Source organism: Ceraceosorus guamensis (genome assembly GCF_003144195.1).
Source record: "Ceraceosorus guamensis strain MCA 4658 unplaced genomic scaffold IE81scaffold_8, whole genome shotgun sequence".
In the NCBI taxonomy this organism is placed as follows: domain Eukaryota; kingdom Fungi; phylum Basidiomycota; class Exobasidiomycetes; order Ceraceosorales; family Ceraceosoraceae; genus Ceraceosorus; species Ceraceosorus guamensis.
Genome location: NW_020290003.1, coordinates 343,564 through 366,566, shown reverse-complemented (window position 1 = coordinate 366,566; position 23,003 = coordinate 343,564). Strand labels below are relative to the sequence as shown.

General features: G+C 56.1%; 5 protein-coding genes across 5 annotated transcripts; 2 read left to right on the top strand and 3 right to left on the bottom strand.

Annotated features, from left to right (window-relative positions):
* Positions 1 to 528: 528 nt before the first annotated feature.
* Positions 529 to 4,033, top strand: IE81DRAFT_320889 (glycogen synthase). Its single transcript, XM_025513170.1, has 9 exons — positions 529 to 939; positions 1,071 to 1,444; positions 1,540 to 2,016; positions 2,107 to 2,372; positions 2,456 to 2,777; positions 2,850 to 3,090; positions 3,156 to 3,361; positions 3,436 to 3,535; positions 3,609 to 4,033. Exons 1-9 carry the CDS (start codon positions 864 to 866, stop codon positions 3,764 to 3,766), a joined length of 2,220 nt encoding a protein of 739 aa, XP_025372074.1. The 5' UTR covers positions 529 to 863; the 3' UTR covers positions 3,767 to 4,033.
* Positions 4,034 to 4,223: 190 nt separating this feature from the next.
* IE81DRAFT_242970 (HD-domain/PDEase-like protein) lies at positions 4,224 to 8,135 on the bottom strand. The gene is made up of 2 exons (XM_025511242.1): positions 5,223 to 8,135; positions 4,224 to 5,155 (listed from the first exon to the last, which is right to left on the bottom strand). The coding sequence occupies exons 1-2, from the start codon at positions 7,888 to 7,890 to the stop codon at positions 4,326 to 4,328; spliced, it is 3,498 nt and encodes a 1,165-aa protein (XP_025372073.1). The 5' UTR covers positions 7,891 to 8,135; the 3' UTR covers positions 4,224 to 4,325.
* Positions 8,136 to 10,741: 2,606 nt separating this feature from the next.
* Positions 10,742 to 12,660, bottom strand: IE81DRAFT_320885 (hypothetical protein). Its single transcript, XM_025513169.1, has 2 exons — positions 11,292 to 12,660; positions 10,742 to 11,222 (listed from the first exon to the last, which is right to left on the bottom strand). Exons 1-2 carry the CDS (start codon positions 12,190 to 12,192, stop codon positions 11,050 to 11,052), a joined length of 1,074 nt encoding a protein of 357 aa, XP_025372072.1. The 5' UTR covers positions 12,193 to 12,660; the 3' UTR covers positions 10,742 to 11,049.
* Positions 12,661 to 15,647: 2,987 nt separating this feature from the next.
* IE81DRAFT_320883 (Non-ribosomal peptide synthetase C-terminal) lies at positions 15,648 to 20,674 on the top strand. Its single transcript, XM_025513168.1, has 2 exons — positions 15,648 to 16,670; positions 16,744 to 20,674. Exons 1-2 carry the CDS (start codon positions 15,922 to 15,924, stop codon positions 20,450 to 20,452), a joined length of 4,458 nt encoding a protein of 1,485 aa, XP_025372071.1. The 5' UTR covers positions 15,648 to 15,921; the 3' UTR covers positions 20,453 to 20,674.
* IE81DRAFT_242905 (hypothetical protein) lies at positions 20,609 to 21,782 on the bottom strand. Its single transcript, XM_025511241.1, has 4 exons — positions 21,404 to 21,782; positions 21,292 to 21,325; positions 21,062 to 21,221; positions 20,609 to 20,949 (listed from the first exon to the last, which is right to left on the bottom strand). Exons 1-4 carry the CDS (start codon positions 21,559 to 21,561, stop codon positions 20,765 to 20,767), a joined length of 537 nt encoding a protein of 178 aa, XP_025372070.1. The 5' UTR covers positions 21,562 to 21,782; the 3' UTR covers positions 20,609 to 20,764.
* Positions 21,783 to 23,003: the final 1,221 nt, after the last annotated feature.

The following is a 23,003-nucleotide window of genomic DNA, read 5'->3' as shown; positions in this document are numbered from 1 at the left end:
GTGCTTGAATACCAGCGAGTCTTATGCGCGCGGTTGTGGTGCCAGCAGCCTTTTCGGGCAAGTTGTACCCCGCGGCAAGTCTCATCACCCAGGAACTTGATCTCACGCATCAGCTGCTGCTGCTGCTGCTGCCAGCTCGTGCATGCAGCATGTCTGCGCGCCTGCGGTCGATCAAGGACTGGCTCATATGCTTGCACATGCTGGGCGTGGCTCGACTGCGCTGTTCCTGCCCGCCCCCGCCGCGCCAGCGGCGCAACGCCGTCTCATGCATATGGCAGCTGCTGCTTGCCGCTCCAGCACAGAGTCGTAGCAAGGTCGTGATCGAGTAGTTTGGATTGCATGCACGGACGCACGTCGTAGCAGTCTGAGTGGGGAGGTTGGACAGCGCAGTCACCAGTTGAGTGGTGAGTCAAGTGCAGGGCGAGAAGTTAGCCGAGGCGAGCTTGCGAGATGCGCTCATTGCGGCGGGGTAAGGGCGGGCGGCTCTGCCAAAGAGTCACAGTCTGTGATACGAGTTTCACGTCAACTGTGCACAAGTCCAGCAGCTAGCCAAGTCGAGCTATGACGCGCGAATAGCGTTTGGCGTGAGGTGATGTGGCTGCGCTGGTGGGCGCCGGGGCCAACTAATTGATCGACTCCACACGCTCGCTCCCCCACAGCACACGTTGGGGAGAGCCTTCCACCATCATATCCTAACTTTCATCCCCTTATCCTATGTGTGAGAGCATTCTCGATTGACACTCCTCAAGCGTCACATCCGCGCTCTCTTCCGGCTTTCACTGTCAGTCTCATCAAGTTGTCGTAGCGCTACGCTCCCTTGCGACGGCATTCGTACTCGCACCCGAACGAACTACTCCGCGACAATGTCTCAAGCACCTGTGGTTCGCGATGTACGGAACCCTCTGCTCTTCGAGTGCGCATGGGAAGTCGCAAACAAAGGTGAGCGAAGCTGGCAAACGTCCTGCTTTGAAGGCGAACGGGTCCGCTTCGGAGAGCCCTTCTTGGGCTGGGTCGGAGACATACATGCTACAGCGGCATACATCTAACGCTGATCCCGCTCTCATCGACAGTGGGCGGTATCTACACCGTGATCAAGACTAAAGCCCCAGTGACAGCACAAGAGTATGGGGATCGATACTGTCTAATCGGACCCTTGTCCTACAAGACAGCTCCTATGGAAGTGGAAGCGATGGAGCCCGAGAATGAGCCGCTGCGAAACACACTCAACAGCATGAAGGAGAGGGGAGTCAAGTTCCTATATGGACGATGGCTGATCGACCGCGCTCCCAAAGTGCTGCTCTTCGACACTGGTAGCATGTACCATCGCTTGGACGAATGGAAGGGCGATCTGTGGAACCTTGCAGGAATTCCAACCCCATCGCACGACCACGAGACCAACGAGACCTTGGTCCTTGGTTACCTGGTAGCTTGGTTTTTAGGCGAGGTGAGTAGCACAGGAAGTCCTGCATGATGCTGAGCGTGAGAACGGATTTGCAGGCATGCGAACAGACTTTCCTGACGCGCTTGTCCTCGTTGTAGTTTGCGATCCAAGAAAAGAAGCGGGCAATTATTGCGCACTTCCACGAGTGGCAGGCAGGCCTGGCGATTCCGCTGTGTCGCAAGCGCAGGATTGACGTGACGACTATTTTCACAACCCACGCTACCTTGCTTGGTCGATATCTCTGCGCTGGATCTGTGGACTTCTACAACAATCTGCAGTACTTTGATGTGGATCATGAGGCAGGCAAGAGGGGCATCTACCATCGCTATTGCATTGAGCGAAGCGCAGCCCACTGCGCTGACGTCTTCACTACGGTCAGCCACATCACGGCTTACGAGTCGGAGCACCTGCTCAAGAGGAAGCCTGATGGAGTCTTGCCAAATGGGCTGAACGTGGTCAAGTTTTCTGCGATGCACGAATTCCAGAACTTGCACGCTGTGAGCAAACAAAAGATCAACGAGTTTATCAAGGGGCACTTCTATGGTCACTACGACTTTGACCTTGATAACACCCTTGTGAGTCCAGTTTGACGCGCCAGATTCTGGCTCCACGCTGCAAAGCTGACCCCTCGACGCGTTTTTCCGCTACCGCCCTAAATCTCATAGTATTTCTTCACTGCTGGACGTTATGAGTACAGGAACAAGGGAGCAGACATGTTCATCGAGTCGCTTGCCCGCCTGAACCATCGCCTGCAGAAAGCCGGCTCAAAGATGACTGTGGTGGCTTTCATCATCATGCCTGCGGCTACGAAGAGCTACACCATCGAAGCGCTCAAGGGACAGGCAGTCACCAAGCAGTTGCGTGACACTGTGGATCAAATCCAGCAGCGCATAGGCGAGCGCCTCTTTGAGCGCACAGCCAGATACAATGGGTACGTCCACTCTGCTCGTTCGAGCACGAGACTAAAATTCTCTCCGCGAGTGCTGATCGCTCCTTGGTGCCTGGATACTGCAGCGAGGGAAACCCGGACATTGTCGATCCTGAGACATTACTGTCTGAGCAAGATCGCATTCTCCTTAAACGACGCATCTTTGCCCTCAAGCGTAATTCGCTGCCTCCTGTTGTTACCCACAACATGGCAGACGACGGAGCAGACCCCATTCTGAACCAAATCCGACGCGTCCAGCTCTTCAATCGCTCTCATGATCGAGTTAAGATGATTTTCCACCCGGAGTTCCTCAATGCAAACAACCCCATTCTGGGCCTTGACTACGAGGAATTCGTGCGAGGATGTCACTTGGGAGTCTTCCCATCGTACTACGAGCCTTGGGGCTACGTGAGTAGCGCACTTTGTGAAGCAGCCAGCGCAGACATTCTCAGCAGCTCACCTCTACGCTTTCTCGAACAGACTCCTGCTGAATGCACTGTCATGGGCATTCCTTCCATCACGACGAATCTGTCAGGCTTTGGATGCTTTATGGAAGACACCCTCGAGAACAGTGAAGATTATGGCATCTACATCGTTGATCGCCGCATGAAGAGCGTGGAGGACAGTGTTAATCAGCTGACAGATCAGATGATGGGATACTGCATGAAGACCAGAAGGCAGCGAATCAACCAGCGCAACCGTACTGAGAGGTTGTCTGAACGTGAGTGCTTGAGTCTAGCGGCCCGAAGCCAAGTATATCTGACAGGAGAACGTCTTGCGCGACAGTGCTCGATTGGAAAAAGCTGGGGCTCGAGTATGCCAAGGCGCGGCAGCTCGCGTTGAGACGCGCCTATCCCGACTCCTTTGTGGACGAAGATGAGGATCCTGGGTACTTCGACTCTGCGAATAAAGTCGGTCCGCCCCTCTCCGTGCCGGCGTCTCCTCGTTTCCGAGGAGCGGCCACTCCTGGCGATTATGCGACCCTTAGCGAAGTGAGTGCACTGATATGTGAGCAGCGAGTAGCCGGCGATTCAATCTTTGACGCATTGTCCTTGGCGCTTTGCAGGATATGCAGGGTCTGTCCACGAGCGATTACAAGGGCAGCTCTTTCTGGAAGGCCATCAACGATTCGAAAGACGATGAAGACGAAGAAGTCTTCAAGTTTCGTGAGTTCATTTCTGCTCGTGCCTGGGTCGAAGGACGATGTGCTGAGACTTGAAGCATTGCTTGTGTTCACAGCTCTGGTCATGAAGAACAGGGTGCGCGGAGCTTCAGTTGGAAGCACGAGCGGTATCAGCACACCCGGCTTGCTAGGCTCCAAGACTCTTTCGGCTCGTGATCTTGACCGCGCTGATGAGGCCCTTAGCGCACACGACGTTCGCGCGAATGGCCACTGACAAATTTGCTCAAGTCAGAATTTGATCGAGCGAATCAATGAGATCTTGTAACACTAGCACATGCAGAATCAGCCCAAGACGCCCATCGACGCCCACCTTTCCACTGCCTCTTATTTGCGCCTTTTCTCTGAGACTCCCTCAAAGCCAGCCATCTTTCCGCATCGTATCTGTTCATCGCAGTGTCCCCCAGCTGGAGTTGACAGATCATTCAAGAATTCACATCTTTCCGAATGCGCGGATGCCTGCTCTCGAAAAGTGATCCTTCGCCACTCGCTCAAATTTGATGCAACTGGTGACTGATGATCAAACGTCTCTGCAATGAGTGCATCGAATTGATGATACGAAACGAAGCACATGTGAGGAAGAGCTGCTCTAGAGCGACTTGCGCGCAAGGTCGATGCGAAGTCGCAAATGAAGATGGCACCATGTGGGCGACTGGGGAGACCAGAGTGAATGCGTTGCCGAGGGAGGTTGGGGTGGAGCGCTAGCAGATAGTCCGTATAGACTCAGAGGTAGGCAAGTGCCTCGCTGGTGGAGATCTTGCAACGCGCCACCCTTCTCATTTGGAGCTGCTCCACGCAGAAAGCCGACGCATGACGCTGATGGGCGTTTTTCGCCGCGACTGACTAGCATGTCCAGGAGTAGGCGCTGGGGAAGGCACTTGAACGTCATACAGGGACGATGTGGGCCTTTCCAGACTAGATGTTGAAGCAGTGATCGGAGGTAGTGCTGGTGCGAGACCAACAGACAAATCTTCATGCCTGCTAGACGGCGCCGTGAGCTGCGACTTGAGGGCAGACCAATGGAGATCCACTTTGCCCAATCCCAACACGCCCGATGCGCTGCTCGTCGCTGCTGTCGAAGTAGAGTGCGCTGTGGCCGGGGTCGACGACGCCGCCGAGCGAATTGAGGACGCGAGGCTCGCGCTCGAGGCGCACCTTTGACGATCATCTGCCGCGTCCGGCGTCGCCGCCGTCGATGCTTTGCTGGCATCCGCCACGTCAATCGCAATCAGAGGGTGATCCGCTGTGACTCCTTCAGGCACAGGAACCTTCCACGCACGAACGGCGCCAATAAGAGCGTCGTCGATAGCTCGCTGCACCTGTTCTCTGCAACTCTGTGCATCCAGAGGAACATTGCCCACTGGCGGCAGAAAGATCGAAGGAAGTCGTAATCTCTCGCTATCCAGCATGGACAAGGATATCGCAGAACGTCCGTGAAGCTGAGCAAGTTGCTCGTCTGCGATGGATAAAGCGGTCATCGATGGGTTTCTTGGAGGTGAGCTTTGTTTTGAAGGCCCCTCCGCAAGTATTCGCGCCTCAACTGCTTCGAGATGCTTCTCCCATAAAGCCTTGTTGTCGATAGCAAGCTGTAGATATGCGTCGAGACCTACGTGGGGCGGGATTCATCGGTCAGCGACTCGACGTGCTCGCGAGCAAAGAGGAGCTTGACTCACTCGGCAAAAGTTTCGCGATAGCCACCATCAGCGGCGCTACAAAAGCGTTGACAAAAGCGACCTGCCCTCTTGCTAGCGCGCGCTCTTCCTCTAGCTCACCAGCAGCGGCCAGGTCATTCAAGCTTACTTCCACAATCTCAGCAGCGGCGCCTCCGCCTCCGCCGAGTTGAGCAACCATCTGCGCAGCGCTTGTCCTCCTCAAACCGTCCTCGTTGGCTGAGGGAGAACCAGGAAGAGGTGGCATGGATACCGGAGCAGCCGATCGTCTCTTGTGCTTGCATTTGTTAGCAGCACCCGCAGTGACAGGAAGTCCGCATTCCTCCTCCAGAGCGCTTTGACGCTCCCACTCCTTTCGCAGTGCGACGCTCCATCGTCGACCGACGCTGCGAGCTCGAACTGGGTTGCTGATGTCTGCACATTTCAGCAAAGCTGCGCAAAGCAGTGTGCGCTCGCTCCGAGGCTGTGCACGAATCCTCTGCGCCCGATCTCTGCCATCACTGACGACAGGCTCGTCGTACAGCCGGGCTTCGAAGGTGAAGAGAGCGCTTACGAAGGAGGAGTGGATGGCCATGTCGGTCGCAAGGATGCAGGATCTGATGACCTCTCCAAACTCGGATCGAGCGCCCGGTTCGGCCCAGAGAAGATGCGCCAAGCCACAACGCTCCATCAAGCCCTCGAAGAGGATTGCGTGATAGCTCTCCAGCGGACTGCCCTTTGCTGGTTTGACAAGGCTGTCATCGCTGCCGACTTCGTCTTTCGCTTTGCCCTCCTCTGCGTTACCATGTTCAGGAGCACCGCATCTGAAGGCGATCGCTATCGGCGCCGATGCGTTGGACAAATAAGCGTTGGACAGTCCAGGATGACCAGCGTCGTGACCAATGGCTGCAAACAGTAGTGCAAGCGCGTCTTGAGGCGAAAGGGGCGATGAGGCTGGATCCCAAGCTGCCGTGCTAGTTGGTGAGAGGCTTGGAACGGCTTTCAAGTCCACCAGTAGCGCATACAAAGCTTGAAGTACGTCTGCAGCGTGATTGAAGTTGTGATACGCATTTGAAGAGTGATAGAGGTCCATGATGCTATCCAAGACGCGTCGCACAGCGTCCATCGTCACGCCGAGATGCTCTCCGAGAGTCGTCCAGGGCGATTCCGAGGTGGATGTGCTTGTTTGAGCCGAGTAAGTTGCATCGTGAAGGACCGGCGGCTGGTCCAGCACATTGCGAGGTATCGGGGCACTCAGAACGGCTTCGAAGACGATCTCGCATGCAGAGCGGATATCCTCGTCGCTGAGATCAAGACTGCAAAAGTCCCAGCTTGCCATCTGCGTGACGAGTCTATTCCGCGCCGCACTTGGCCTCACTGAGCGTCGTCTCGACAGGGCAGGGCTCGCAGCGCTTGGCTGCTCCAGGATGGATCGGGATGGTGAGGGTGAGAGGTACGATGGGACCAACACAGGAAGCTCAGAGTGACGTCGGGGTAGCACAGCAGGACATGTGCAGGGAGGATTGTCGCTGGCTCTTCTCCTCTCCGCATTCGTTGCACTGCTTCGATGCGCGTGCCCAATGACGCTAGGACGGCGATGGTTGAAATGCGAAGCCAGCGGGGTCGTTGGAGAGTTTGGAAGCCACTTCACCGAGGCTGACTTCGTGTCAGTAGGGCTTGGATGCCGCATTCCGCCATCCATGCCTTGCAAGGGTTGCGCTCGTGTGCGCAAGAACGCCGCGTCGTGCGGGAAGGAGAAAGAGGCTAGACTACCTAGGCCGTTCGAAGGACCGGCTTGAACGCCTTGCAAGGCCCTCGCATCGCTTCCGTCAACGTCTACAGGAGGTAATAAGCGCGACTGGGTCGAAGGAGAGGGGCCCATGGCAAGAGCATCTGCATAGTCACCTACGTCCGGTGAGGCGCCGTATCCCGCGAGCGATGAGGTGTGCAGCGCAGCTCCCTGTCTCGACGACTCATCTCTTTCCCTCCTACGCCGATTTGACCATGGTGATGACCCTTGTGTGGAGCTGGCCGCGCCAGATCCGCTGGAGGAGGGTCTTGAACTGGGACGTATGCCCCATCGGGATCCCTTCACCGTCCCACCCGACCCTCGGCGCTCCTCTGCAACGCTCGGACGCGCGGTGGTGGGTGTCACTAGCGAGCCGAGACTACCATCCATATCGGCTGCCCGACGTCCGAGCTTGCTCTCGCTAGTCCCGAATCCCTGACTCGCAGTTCTCGCGGGGAGAGGATGAAGACTGCCGTCACGCGCGTGAGGGTGGAGCTGGCGAGTTGCACCATGTAGCCCCTCATGACGGCGAGCGGATCCGCTACCACCAACGCGCAAGTCCAGCAGACTCCTCCGCGCTCGTAGCTGAAGGGCCTTGTACGTATTTTGGAGAGTTCGGCCAACAGAAGGTGCTCCTGAAGCAGGAGAGGAAGGTGCGGTGCGGGCACTGTCTGACACTCGACCAGGCGTCATAGCCTCGCCGACATCCACGCTGCGCGATCTAGACGCCTTTGATGTCTGACCTGCTCTATTCTTCGCTGGCGTTGTCGTGCCGTCGCTGCTGCTATTAGATCCGGAGCTGGCGGAGAGGCCTGGTGAGCCGTCAGCGTGACTTGAAGTGTGATAGCTTCTGGCAGGAGCTGAAAGGAGATCGGCGTTCGACGCGCTCGAACCTGGAGTCATGATGCCAATGAGCAACGTGATTCACAATGCCGAAGGCGTGGAGATTGCGCTTAGCATTCCTGTCCTAGTAACAAGTGAGAGTGGCTGGCGGGTACAGATACCCATGCACTGCCCAGCTTGGGCTCTATTTGAGCAAGGCAACAGGACAATGCTATCACAGCCCTTCGCCAAGGTCGCGTGACGTAGTGTTGATGGGTTGTGTGTACGCTTAGCACTGTTACCTGCATGTGCACGCCAGGAAAGGTAAGACAGGCAAGGCAGGCAGATGGCGGGCTCGATGAAAGCCAAGCTCAGGCCGTTGCGGAAGGGGACGCCAATGGTACGACCGCTTAGCTAGGCACGTCGAAAGGCCGATAAGCAAAGTGACGGAGGTGCAGTGAGATGTTGCAAAGATGAGAGCAAGAGGTGCATAGACGGCGTGAGCGTAGCAGGAGAGTAGAGGCCAGGCGCGACTGGGTGTTTCTCGGCTTGTTGTTGCTTCCCTCGGTGTGATGCCTGTTGTACTCGTGGTTGAGATGGGAAAGGATGTGGGTGTGGGTGTGTTGTCGTTGAACACCGTTGGCCAACAGCTCGAGACCGTTGACCGTGCGTCTGCGGCGCTGAAGAGCGCTCTCTTTGCTTACGTGCTCGATGTCCCAAAGAGTCTCATCGAGGTTTGCGAGTCACGAGTGATGAGCCCATCAGCTGGAGATCCGTTAGCCGGTGCTGAGCTTGCAATTCAATCACGAATGGTCACGCGCAGAGCAGACGTCTCCCTTATTCAGATTCAGATTCAAATCGTGTAGCGGGCCGATGTTTTGTTTTGTCTGCCGTAAATAGGTCTGCAGACAGGCACATAGGCTGTCCCTCGTGATCGGCGCGCGACAACGTGCACCGCGCACGCGCACGTCAGCTCGGCGGAATTAACTCAGCTGACGTGCTGACCGACTCAAGACTTGACTCTTTGCTACACGGGCGCAGTCGAGGACCCGAGTCAAAGACTGAATTGAGGGAGTCGTTTGTCGGCTCATGAAAGAATGAGACGGGACCTTCGATGGACTCTTGATTAGCAGCACAACTCACTCATCATCCTCAAAGACTCTTGAGGCGGCTTTGACGACGAAGGGCATTTCGATCCATGATTCAAATTGGTTAACTCTTGAATGATCTTGAATCGAGACACGTGAGGCGGCTCTGGACCTCGGCTAGCGCAAAGTGGCGCAGACACGCGGCCTGCTGCATGCTGGCTGCTTGCCGCTGCACGAGGGGCGAGGCATGCAGGGCTGGGCTTCTTTTTGTGGCTTGGCACGAAGCTCCGTCGAATCCCAATGTCCGCAACACAACCAGGTGACAGCTGCTGGCAAGCACACATACGAAACGTCGTGTGACCACCAAGAGCAGAAGCATCATTGGCATTCACGATTGGGGTCCGGGTCGATTTAGCGCGCTCAAAGCCTCGACCTGACGGCCATCACTCGTCGACGCTTCAAGCGTTGGCTGTCAGGCGGAACGTGCCTCTCGTCGCGGTAATCAGAGAGACCATGGCAGCCTCTTTTCTCCAAGATTCGCCATGCTGAAGCTTAATTGAAGCTAAGCTCATGATCGGGTTGAGAAGTCGAGGTCAGGAGTAGCGGCGGCTCATCATCCCCCCGAAATAGCGGCGAAGCAACGGCGAAGCGAACTCACCACACTTAAGTTCCATTGAGACGTGAGTGGCTTGACTCGACGTCTCACGCACGCGAATCAGCAGCATCAGCAGCACGAAGAGCTCGAGCAATACCTCGTATAACACGCCTTTGCGCTGTTGCTGTTGTAGCTTTATTTCGTGACTGTGAGCTCAGTCTATGTTCGCCGCGGCGCCATACACACGCCACATCCCCGTCGGTGCATGACAATCGAACACTCAGCAGCTATGGCATGCTTGCTTCAGCCTCAACGTCGTGGCGGATGTTTCTCCGACTCCAACCGAGACTTGCCGATCTTTGAACACTCCCCTCCGCCGCTGTATATGGATCCGAGCCACCCGTCCATATACGAGCATCGCTTCAGCTCCAGATCACCAATTGAGGCGTCATTTCTGTTGGGGGTGGCGCTGCGCCACCGCTTTTACCCTACCCTGTGGCTGATGGCTATCATCTGGAAAGCCGGTCAAGCCCCGAAGCTGAGTCGTGTTCCGGCTGTGTGCGTATCTTCCTGCGCTTCTGAACCTCTGCTACCTCTAGAATCCGCGTCTAAATGAATACATTCTGATGCATGGCAGCTCAAGGGTCCACCAGCTCCGCCAAGACCCGTCAACGCTCGCCGTGCGGTATTACCAGCTCGTGCTTCCACAGCGACCCGATCCAAGGTCAGCCACGCGGTGTGAGAGGCTTACGTACCCGATGCATGAAATGAAGCCCCTTTCATGGGTCAAGCTTGCTGTGCCAGTTACATATCAACTCAGACCCTTGCGAATGCGAACGACTGTGTGACGCATGTGAAGTGAGACGAAGGTTACTTTCCTACGTCCACACATCACAACAGCCCGGGGCGGCCGCGCGCAGAACGAGGGTTGGGCATATACATCCCAATCCCATCCCAATCCCATCCAATCCATCCATACAGCCTAGATACATTCACGGTTCATCACAAAATTGCTGCCAATACTGCATCGGGTACGACGAAACGGCATGAAGGACACACGACCTCACTCCGCCGGTAGAGCCCCGCGGCCATCGCTCACACATCGAAGTCAAGACGCGCGCTCGAGAAGGCTGCGCGCGCCCCGCGTTGCGGTTTCAAGGACCGCAAGTTCGTGTGGCTTTCGCGGAAGCGCCACTTGATCGGACGCTAGTCTGGACCCGTGCCGCGGAACACCATCGTAGACGCATCTCCGACCCGTTGAAAAGCCTCGACACTCAGGATTTCTGCTTTTTACGACCAGCCTTGCTCTCTGAGAGGCTCGCCGCGTTCGCTCACGAATGGCCCTTTTGTCGGATCAGCGACAATCAAGAATATGGGGAGCTCCCACCGCCTCTTATTCGCCACCGTATATGTCGGTTGCGGGGTTCATGGTGCCTACGTGGACGGTGGCAGAGGACGAGAACAGCGAATTTCATTAAAAGAAAACTCTATTGCAGTCGCGGGCTTCCAGACAAGCAGAAGCAGTCGATGAGATGGTGTGCAAAGGGGCTCTGCTCCCTAGCGAGTAGGTGCGGTTGAGGTCCCAGTTGGCAACGTCGATGTAGTGGTGCTAGGCACTGGGTGGGCCTGAAGCTCGTCCGCCCGCCACAGTGTGTCAATGAAATCGTGGCCAATGTCGAACCTGATGCCTTGGGGGTTGGTTCCGTTCCAGTCGGAGTACCAACTTTTGTCTAGATAAGGACGAGGGAGACGAGCGTGAGAGCGCGTCGTCTTTCACACACCATTGAGCCGGTACTCACCAGCCTCTGGGTGCACTCCCACAAGTCCGACCTGACCTTTGCCGTACGGGATGATGGCTGAGCAGACGTCATTGGTGGAAGTGTAATGCCCTTTGATGATAGTTTGAGGCGGGACGTTCGGGCCCAGGTGAACGAGGCCGCCATCTTGAAAGTATTGCCATCTATCTCTTTCAGTCGTTCCTTTTTTGGGACCAGTGTGAAAGGTCCAGTCTGTCAGAATGATGGTGTCTTCATCGCCTTTGACCTGGGCATTCTTTTCGAAGCGCTCCGAGCTGACCCATGATCCTTCCGGGAGTAGGCCGAAGAATGTCTCGTTGCTCGCTTGTCCTCTTGCCAGGAAGGCACCCATACAAAATCCTGCGTACTTGCCGCCACCACTGACAAAGTCTCGCAGTGCCTTTGTGTAGTTGGCCACCTTCAGATAGTCGGCGTTCTGATCATCACCGCCACCTGGCCATGCGAAGAGGTCGAGGTGGCTGAGCGTCTGCGGAGACACATCGTGAGTCTCGTCAGGACCAAGATAGTGCACGCGAAAATGGGGAGGCGAATCTCTGAGCAGCTTGGCAACGCTCTCCGAGCATCCCTCGCAGCCGACCGGTCCGCGATACACAGCGGCGACAGGCCTGTCGTGCTTGTGGTGGAGATGACGCGCTTTTCTGCCCATCTCGACGTGAGAATGAGTCTGTCTCCTTTGACGCTCAATGACGGATCTGGTGCGGTCGAGTGCCGACGTGCCGCCGCGATCCTTGTCTGGCGAGACGTGCTCGTGATCAAGATCAAGGAGATGTGCTGTGTCTGAGGCGACAACGCAGATAGCTAGGATGGCAAAGATGATTGCCACACACCAGCACGTCGCCGCATCTGCGGGGCTGAAGCGGTGCGAGTGCGAGACTACGCGCATGGTGGTTGTGTGGCGACACTGGAAGGATTCAGCAGGCTAGGCACGCAAGGTCGTGTGTACATGACTGTGAAACACTTGTAACTCCAGTTTACCCATTCAAGCCTCTTATGAGATCGAGTGTTGACTGCTGGCTCGCGGCTGTGGCTGCCAATCGTCTGGGATCGGTTGAAGCAGCGCACACAAGACAAATGTCGCTACGTATGTGCCCATGTCCTCCTTAATTAGTCAGTGGCCGTTGCGTCAGGAAGACGACCCCTGAACCCACGCTGTTGACGCCGATTGGCTTGATTGATCCAGCATCCACCATTACGCTGGACGGCGTCGTGCACTAATGGAGCCGGCGGCATCGTTAGCGCGTCACGACAACAGGTTTCTACTTTGGACGCTAGGCGTGACGCGTCTCCGTGAACCCAAATCTCCCTGGCAGGCCATGCAAAACCTCTAGGAGAGGCAGATTCCGAGCTGCTGATGCGGGAATCGTAATCTTGAACATGAGGTCATGAGGACACAAATGACCGCTATCTGACCGACACGCTCAGAGCAGAGCAGCGCGCCAGGGGCCATACCTCGTCAGCGAATCGGACCAAAGGCGATCAAACAGAGCAGTCTCGAGTGCTGCGCTGGCGGCTGTAGGATTCGGAAGACGAAGCTCCGCCATGCCTTGCTTTGCAGGCACGTTGCACGCAGCTCGCCGGTCGACTAATGACTCCGTCATCCTCGGCACGCCTGTCCGAACGACTCCTTGCGCTTGCCCGACATATTTAGACGAGCCTCCTTCAAAAAACAAAATTCAAATGTCTAAAGTGGCTAGGATATCAGTCCCTCTTTCATGATAATGCCTGACGTGAATGTAGAGACGAATTTCTTGCACAGATTCGAGCAGAAACGCCATGAGCATTCACAAGTAAACACCATACTGTCAGTCTTGAGTCTAGGCTCAGCTGTTGGCGCGCTGCACTGAATGCAACGAAGGGGGCACGCTTGTCAAAAGTTCGCGCTCGCCTCGAGTGGTTGGAGTGCAATGGTCTGTCTTAGATCATGACCTTCACGATTGTACGATCAGCGCCTTCAAACCCCTTCCCAAACACAGTCAGCGCCGCCCTTGACTCATAATCTGAGCTACCTGACGCCGACCGCTCCTTGTGTTCAGCTGAATTGCGTCTGCTCCCTCATACTCGACCGGGCTCTAGCTTCGGCTTCGCACACGAGCGCTCCAAGCTCGTGAGCTTGAGGCCATTCTGAATGCGCTTGTCGGCACACAGCCTCGGATAACGAATGACTGAATGACGCGTCGAATTGAGTGGAACCCAGTGAAAAGCTGCATCCGCTTGCCAAGCCGGGCTTCCGTTACGCAACTGATCATACTTTCGCTCCAAGCGACGCCCAAGGTCGTGGTCGGTGCAGCGCGTGAGCAGTGTCCCGGGTGTGAGCGTGAGCCAGAAAGCTTTGTGTCAAGGTCTGATGACGGCGCAAATTACGAATGAGGCCTCTTTCTCTGCCGGCCAGGATGCAGCGACGCACACCACTTCGGCGGTCCTAAAGACGTGCGCTGGTATATATGTTTGACCTCTCAAATGCCATGGGCCGAGGGACGTCAGGATCATCTCGAGATTTGTGGGGTGCTTGAGCAACTTCGGCTCAGCACAGAGCCGACGACTTATGGCGTGCTAAATGCGCAAGAGTTCGATATATGGATGTGACCCAGCGTTCTTGGGGGAGAGACTTCAACCGCAATAGATTCCTGCTGCTCGATCGAGAGACGTTTGCAGCTGAGACGGATTGAACGCTAAATTAGCGTTCCTCGGCAGGATATATGCGTCAGGCAAGCCACACGGCACGCCGATCTGGTCGAGCTCCAGCTGGCGATTGACCACGCTAAATTGCGTGGTACAAGCTCACTTTGAGGCGCATTCGTAGAGTGAGGAGGAAGGGCCAAAGTATTGACACCAAAGGCATTGAACCTTCTGTATTTAGAGCAAGAAAGGCTCGAGCCAGTGCAAGGCCATGAACGTGTGCGGCACGTCGAGCGAGCTAGACTCGCTCATCAGGCCAATAACAAGGGCTGGAATGTCTCAGACTCACTCGCGCGAAGAGTCCAGTCGCCAAGCCCATGTAAGTTCGTGTTTCTTGATGACAATTGTGAAGTGTGAATTTCGTTTCATAAGCAGGATCAAACATCAAGCATAGCTGATGACGCTTTTTTGCGGGGCACGTCTTGCCGTGGCGTGCGATGTTCACGTGCAGAATGCAAGATCTCATGTCGCAACTCATTTGCACTCCGCTGCCGAGGCAGCCGGCATGGCATTGCTTTCGGGGGCGTGTCGCAGAATGCCGTACGCGCGCGGCACCGTTGAGCAAACGCAGCAGCCCTGCCTGCATAGAGGCACAACAGTTGCATGGAGCGCATCATGATCGTTTGAGAACTTTACCTTCACACTCTCGCCAACCCCGGGCAGCCATTTCGTTTGAGATCTTCTCTTGTCGGTTGCAGGATGTCCGCATAGCGTGTGTTTACTCCGCGGCGGACATGCTGCTTCTATACGTACATCAATCAGCACTTGTTCTTTCCCCTCCAGACGAAGGCATCTGTACCATGCGCCGCTGCTCAGACAAAAGCTGACCCTGTGCCAATGGCATGGCAAATGGAAGCTCTGCGCACAGACGGGTCCGTCCCGCCGATCACCGCCGGCAACGCCTGAGGAACGTGCACGGAATGCCGCACGTTGGCTATTTTTGGGACTCCGGATGGTCTTAGAGTGTATGCACATGGCGCCATTCCTCGGAGAGCCGCCAGCAACGCTGACATGAATCTCATCTGAAGGGCGGCTCACCGCTCAGCACGGGGCAGGCTTTGAGACCCAAGGAGCCGGCTGATCACGTCGGCAGAAGAAGAGATGCTTCAGGTCTCAAAAGTCAAAGGTTGAATCGACTTGTGTCAAGCAGTGCGAGCAGGATCCGTGCAAGCACGTATGGCCGGGATCGGAGCAAAGGACTTAGCGACCCCAGAAGGTAGACCCTTGGAGCGCAACGTCAATGACTGTTGAAAAACTTTGACTCCGATCAGGAGGCACGTACAGCATACGCTGCTTTGCCGAACGGTGCAGAAGCGACATGCTCCCCTGTGGATCAGGATTGTGAAAACGAGCGAACGGCTTGGCTGAGAAGGTGCGTTGTCACCGCCTCGTTCACGTCGATGGCGCCATTGCAATCGTCGGAGGAAACAATGTGGGTCGCGGACTGCGTCTCGGCTTCGCACGTTTCTTAACCTTTACTTTGCACCGCATCAACGGTGCTTTGCGCCGGACAGTGCGGCACATCCGCCCAATTCTGGGCTTAAGCTGCGCAAGCTGCCCCACGGCTTTCCGGCTTCACCTTGGCATAGGATGCCCGTCAATTGAACTCTTTACGTGAGCGGGAGTTGCCTCTGAATCATGTTTGCTACACGAGGAGGATCTGCTGGTACAAGTCTCAAAGCATGACATGCTCAACGTTCCTGATGCTGTTAATTTCGCACGCCAAGTGCCTTACGGCACAAAGTTTGCCAGCCCTCTCCCGTCTGGCACACCTGTAAGTCTGTCGCTCGCACACCTATAAGTCTATTGCTCGACGCAGCAGCACATCGCTCTGGACTGACACTCCAACGTCGTGCTAGAAACGCTTCTCGTCTTTCTCGCCGACTCCAAGTATTCGAAAGCTCCGTCACGACTGCAGCAGTCAAGCAGAGTCGCAATGGCAGTTGCCGACCGCATCCTCTTCAGCGCGACATCGCGAGACGCGCCGGCTGCCCCCGATGGAGTCCAAACATTGCCGGACCTCTTCGAATGGCAAGCAAGGGCACGGCCCAGCGCCACTCTTTACTCTTTCCGTCGTGAAGAAGGCGCCGACGTAATTCAGAAGTCGTACCGTGAAGTCTACGAACAAGTCCTTGGTCTCGCGGACGCTCTGGACCGTCTGTTCCTTCACTTTCACGGTGCTGCCTCGACTTCTCAGCAGCGCGCACCTGTAGTCGGCATTTGGTTTGAAAAGTCGATCGAGCTGCATCTGGCAATGCACACTTCCACTTTCTGCGGAGCGACATGGTTGCCTTTCGATGCCGATGCTCCTACCTCGCGAGTAACCGCGTGTCTGGACGACAGTCGAGCAGCAGTCTTGCTTTGCGACGCTGCGCATTTTGATGCTGCGAAGCAAGCAGCCGCCAATGCACCGCACACCATGTCGGTGGTCCTCATCGACGACTTGATCGCTGAAGCGCGCAAGTCTTCCCCGACCACTTCGTCGCGACCACGATATCCTCGGTCGACCGACGCGGCATACATGATTTACACCTCGGGCTCTACCGGCAAACCGAAGGGGATCGAAATTTCCCACGGTGCAGCATTGGTGTTCAGCCTTTCTGAGCGGCTGCTGCTTGAGACTGGTCCAGAAGACATTGTCTGGCAAGGCTTCTCCTTCGCATTCGATATGAGCATCGAGGAAACGTGAGTTCTTGCTCGAGACATTCGAGATACTTTATGGCGCGACAGCTGACCTTGTCGTTTTACATCTGAGAAGCTGGGTGAGCATAGCTGGTGGAGCACACTTGGCTATTGGTAGCCGCACAGAGTGTCAAAACGTTCCTGGACTCGGTGGCGCTCACGGCGTCTGGGCTAAACGTGGAGTCACCGTAGTAAATGCCGTGCCCACCTTGATCAACATCATGACGTCGCTAGATGATGAATGCAGTCTTCCGCCTTCTGTCCGACTCCTCAATCTGGGGGGCGAAGCATGCCCTCCAGCCCTGGTGAACCGACTCTGGCATCCGAATCTTCGCATCTGGAACACCTATGGTCCCAGCGAAACTACAGTCACAGCCACGATCCAAGAATTGTTTCCTAACGAAGCCGTTACGATCGGCAAGCCTTTGCCCTCCTACCACGCCCTTCTTCTTCCCATCGCTGACGACTATGACAGCAGCGATGCAGTTCCCAAAGAGCCTCTAGCTCTCGTCGCAGGTGCCGAGGGAGAACTTGCCATCGGCGGTCCTTGCGTTGGCAACGGTTATGTAGGTCGACCAGAGCTCACAGCGGAGAAGTTCATACCCCACCCGCTCTGGCAAGGGACTACCGAGCGTATCTATCGGACAGGAGACCGCGTCAAATTGGATTCCAACCACAACCTTCTCTTTCTAGGTCGTATTGACACTCAAGTCAAGCACCGGGGCTTCCGTATCGAACTCGGAGAAATCGAAAATGCGCTGGCGCTTCACCCGGACGTTCAGACGGCGGCCGTCATTCTTTCTGGAGTGAGCAATCGCTTGGAGGCGTACCTCGTCATGCGCCGACCGGACGCAGCCTCTGCTAGCGTCGACTCAAGAGCATTCAGGGGCTCTCTCAGTGGCTTGCCTTCGTACATGCAGCCCGAGGCCTTCTTTGTTCTTGGTGCCGACGAGATGCCTCGCCTGCCTAGCGGCAAGATTAATGCCAAGGCTCTTCAAGAGGTTTCGAAGGTCAAGGCAGACGAAGAGAAGGCTCGGCAAGCAGCTGCGCAGGAACTCGCAACTGAGAAGGCAGGCAGCGAGCTTGCTGCTATCGACCCAGCTTCCGAGCTCGGCGTCCTTCTTAGAGCGCTCTCAGCAGTTTTCCCACAAGCAGCTCCCATCCTGCCGAGTAGCGACTTCTTCGACGACCTCGGTGGTCACAGTCTTGCGGCTGCAATGCTTGTGTCTAAGTTGCGAAAAGAATGCCCCTTAGAGTCTCCCCTCCGTACCATCGGAATGCAAGACATCTATTTGTACCGCACAGCTCAGCAAATTTCGGCTCGCTTTGCCGCACAAAGTGAGGACGACGACAGCGGCTCCGACTATGATGGCACAGATGAGAAGCACGGAGCTTCGAGCTTGAGTGGACCTTCCGGAGCGCAGACCGGCGAGCATTGGGAAGTCTCGACGCTACGTTACTGGCTGTGTGGCTTTTTCCAAGTACCGGCGCTGCTATTCTTTTGGTTCATTCAATCCATCGAGTACCTAGTACCCTATCTCATCTTCTTCGTCGCTCTTCACGGTAGGGGAATTGGCGCCGCGATTGTCTCAACTTATGCGGTCTTCATTGCTTTGCCCATCTTCTTGTCCTTAGTCGGCGTACTGGGCAAATGGCTAGCCCTCGGGAAAGCGAAGCCGGGCGAATATCCTCTTTACGGGCTCTACTACTACCGATGGTGGCTCGCCGAACGCTTTGTGGAGCTTGCAGACTTACACAACATTGCCGACACTGTCTTGATGCCAAGCATTTTACGCGGTCTGGGCGCTCGCGTAGGCTCTCACTGTCACTTGGGATTCATCACTACCGGAGCGGCTCTTGACCTCATCGAGATCGGCGATGACGTAGTCATTGGTCAAGACGTCGTCCTATCGACGAGCATTGTGGAGCGCGGTCGACTAATCCTGAAGCCACTCCGAATAGGCAACGACGCGCGCGTCGGATCCAACAGCGTCATCGAGGGTGGCGCAAGCATCGAGGACGGCGCCGAGGTAGCAGCAATGACGATGGTTCCGGATGGCATGCGCATCCCGGCTGCTCAGCGCTGGCATGGATCTCCGGCGCAGCTCCTCGCTGAGAGTCAAGATGTCGGCAACATGAGACAGACTCGACCGGGTGATCTGCGACGCTCATTGATGGGATTGGCAATGTCTTTCACGGTAGTATTTGTCTTCCCAATCCTCTACTTCGCGCCTCAAATCCCCAGTCTGCTCATGTTTGAGGTGCTCAACATACGCCACCTCAACGACTGGCAGCAGACCGGAATTGTCGCCGTGCCTGCCGCCCTCGCCTACCTCTGCCTCGTCTTCCTCGAGCTCGTCATCTTTAGGTGGATCGTCCTGGGCCCTCTGCGTGAAGGCACGCATCGAACAACTTCGGTCTTCTACTTCCGCAAATGGGCTACAGACCGGATCATGGACATGTCTCTCAGCGTCTTGCACCCGGTCTATGCTACTCTGTATGTTGTGCCATTCCTGCGAGCCCTTGGCGTCAAGATCGGAAGAATGGCCGAGGTGTCCACTGCTCGTGGCATCAACTTCGAGCTCACGGAGATTGGCGACGAGTCTTTCATCGCGGACGGAGTGCTCATGGGCGACACCGACGTGCGACACAGCACGTTGAAGCTCAAGAAGACAACGCTCGCTCCTCGCGCATTTGCTGGCAATGCGTCTCTACTGCCGCAAGGCACTCACCTGGCATCGAACACCCTCGTGGGCGTTTTGTCGATCGCCCCACCGGCCGAGAAACCGCTTCAAGAAGGACAAAGCTGCTTTGGAAGCCCACCAGTGATGATGCCAGCTCGAGCTCAAGGCGCAACGTGCTACGCAGACCACCTGCTCTACAGTCCCAAGGCATGGCAAGTCGCGCTTCGCCTCTTCATCGAGGGGTTGCGCATCGTGCTTCCACGAGCCCTCATTGTTTTCGGGCTTGGGTACGGCCTGGAGATTTTCGAGACGGCCTACCCCTACATCGGCGTTGTGCAGACTTGCTTGATGCTGCCCCTCTTCTTCTTCTTCCTCTTTGCTCTGCCGGGCTTCCTCTTTACCGTGCTGGCCAAGTGGACTCTCGTGGGAGTGTACAAGCCGGCAGAATGGCCACTATGGTCCAAGAACGTCTGGCTGTCGGAATTTGTCACCTCGACGTACGAGACACTTGCCATGCCCTTGCTTACGGCCAAGCTCGTCGGCACTCCCTTTTTGCCCTGGTGCTTCAGACTACTAGGTGTCCAGATCGGCAAGAAGGTGACCATGCTGAGCATGGACATTACCGAGTACGACTTGGTCAGCCTTGGAGACGAGGCAGTGATCAACCGGCATGCTGGTCCGCAGACGCATCTATTCCAAGATCGCCGAATGGGTATGGATCGAGTCGACTTGGAGAGCAGAGCTACAATGATGCCATACAGCATCCTGCTTCCGAACAGTCGAATTGCCGAGGGAGGCCAGTTGGGAAGTCTTTCGCTCGTGATGAAAGGCGAGTCGGTCCCTGCTGGCGAAGCCTGGGAAGGTGCTCCCATCGCTCCGCGTCGCAGAAGAAGACGCGCACCTTTTACTGCCATTACCGATCTACCGAAGACGTCCGGCAGCGCTGGCGACTTGGCAAAAGGCTCCCCCGATCTGAGCCTCGGCTCCAGCATGTCTTCTGCGGCTCCCTCTTTGCGCGCACCTAGGGCCGCTTACGCGCGTCCCCGAGGGGACGGCAGCAGAGATTCGAGCAACGACACTACCACAACGATGGAGGTCTAAGGTCTCTTCTGTCTCGTAAACGAGATGCTCGATCCGATGACCGCTTCCCTTTCTCTGCGACTGCTACCGTCTGAAAATCCTCGCTCCTTACACGTCTCCTACCTGCCTCGACTCCAGCCTTGCAAACATCAACAAGAGTGTCGCAAAAGCCTTTTGAGAAGGCTCAAAACCGTGTACATACCACATTCTTTGTCCCGAAGCATAATCAGATACATAGCACTGTCATACTCGAGTGCGCATAGAGAAAAGAGGGAAAGGGGTGGGCTTCTGCGCCTCCAAGGCAAACTCGGTCGGCCGCGTATCAGGTAGCGATTAGTTTGAGGCACAGACTACGCGTGACTTCCCATGACGGACCGCAAAGACGGGGGGCATGTTCACTTTGGAGCCGGAGATTGGGTGTATATGTCGATGCGCTGGATGTTCTTGCCGTCGAAGTTGGCATACGTGGTGGTAGCAGTGGTGGTGATGGGAACGACGCCACTGAGCAGGCCGATGCTCTGCGGGGTCGGTTTCGACGGTGACCAGATAAGAGAAGTATTTCAGCTCGTGATGCGCGTGAATGGACCCAGCCAGCATTACGTGCAAATCCAAACATTTGGCCCAACGCACCAGCACATACTCTCCGCGAACGGTCTGATTGTTGTAATGGGTGAACTTGATCTCGGAAGATTTGTAGGCCAACGTGCTCGCTCCGAGCTGCGTGGTCCGGCGGAGCTCGGCGGCAGAAGCGGCGGTCTGGAATGGACCAAGCCCATTGAATGACTGAGAACGGTTGACGATGCGAAGAGAGGATCAGCTGCGGAGTGCTGGGCTACCGACACCCTCCTCGGCTGCCTCACCTCGAAGCGAGCGAAGGGATCCTTCAAGGGTATGCTGTGTGGAGCGAACTTGTTAGGTTTCGCCTACGGCGGAAAGACGTCCGAGGCCTTGAGAGTCAGGAGTCCTACTCACGCATCCGCATCCTCCTTCTTGTGACTGACGATGGCTTTGATGTAGGCTGCTAGACCACGCTCTCTGCACTTGTTGTCGCAAGTGGCTGCCTGAACGCTCACAGCAGCAAGACAGAGGAGCAAGGCGGAAAGGAGGAAGGAGATGGGCGAGGCACGCATGATGAAATGGTCCGAGAGTGTGGTATAGCAGACGGTGAAGGGCAACGGAGAGCAAGGAGGATTGCAAGCTTCTCAAGCGGTAAGGGATGAGCTAGATGGTGAGGACGAGTGAGGATCAAAACCATACGCAGATCATCAATGCCATGCAACAAATTGCAAAGTGCTTCGACCCCTCTCTGCAGACGATGTGCGGGATGGGAACAACACGGATCGCCGGATCGCCAAATCAAGTCCTGAGCTACCGCTCCACCTCGGCCCGCCCTATCCGGGGCACTCTGAGGCGACGCCCAAGGTGTGGGATGCTGCACGAATGGCGAGAAGCAAAGAATTGAGACTGCAGCGCAAGCTTGGCGCTCAAGCACTTCATTCGGGAGGCGTTAGTAGGTAAGCACTCCGACGACAATCATCGTGATGGAGGGGCGTCGCTCGTTTTTGACCTCGCATGTACTGTACCCCTGGTGCGCGCGCGCATTTCTGGGAAGTATCGCCCGACGATAGTGGGTACTTATGCCCGCCCTCCTGGTACGCTACGCGGCTGATTAGGCAGTCACACGCCTCTCCTGTGTTTGCACGTCACAATATCCGAGAGCTGGAAATGGCTGTTCCACGAGCAGCGCCATTGGCTACAAAAGTGCGGGGGGGCCGATTGCCCGTCGTGAGTGATTTTGCACAGCGTCCCAATGAGGTTGTGCGGCTAGCTGCGAACCTCGAGCTTGACGAGTGCCTGCCTGCCTGCCTGCCTGCCTGCTGCTTCCCGTGCTTCTCCTTTCTCTTTCAGAATGCGGGGACTGGCTCGTCTGCGTGCGCTGCGCTCGTGCCAGCAGGGTGCTTTGCTCCCTCCATCAATCGCGATCGAATGGTCGTAGATCAGACGCGCGAGTGATTTATTCCGATGCGCTTCGCTGTTATATAGCTGCAGGCGTTGCATGCTTGCCTTGCTTGACCAGCAGGCACGAATCACGATCGAATGGGTGTGACTTGCCCGCTCCTCGATCGTACCTTTCACGCAGCCCTGCATGCCACGGCGTGGATCGCCTTACAGCTCCAATGCCCCTCCCTGGAGAGTTGCTTGATGGAAGAGACAAGCAGCTCACAAGGATGGAAGCAGGTGCAGCACAATAACCCCATCAAATCCCCGTCGAAGCTGGGCGAGGCTCGTGCAAAAACAAATAAGCAAGCTGCTGCATGCAGGGAAGCGTAGACTGTGAGCGCGGACGCATGGTGGATGGATGCAATGGACTGGACGGACGTTATGTGTGTGGAGCGCTCGACTGCGTGGGTGTTAGCGTGCACGCGATCTCAAGCTATCCTCGATTTCCGCGGATTTCTCAATTTGGATCGTGACGCGTCGAGAACAGTCTGATCATCATGAGTCTGCTTCAAAGACGTGCTCGCAAACCCCGCGCGGGCGAAGATCGATCGAGTCTGATCACGTGTCGTGT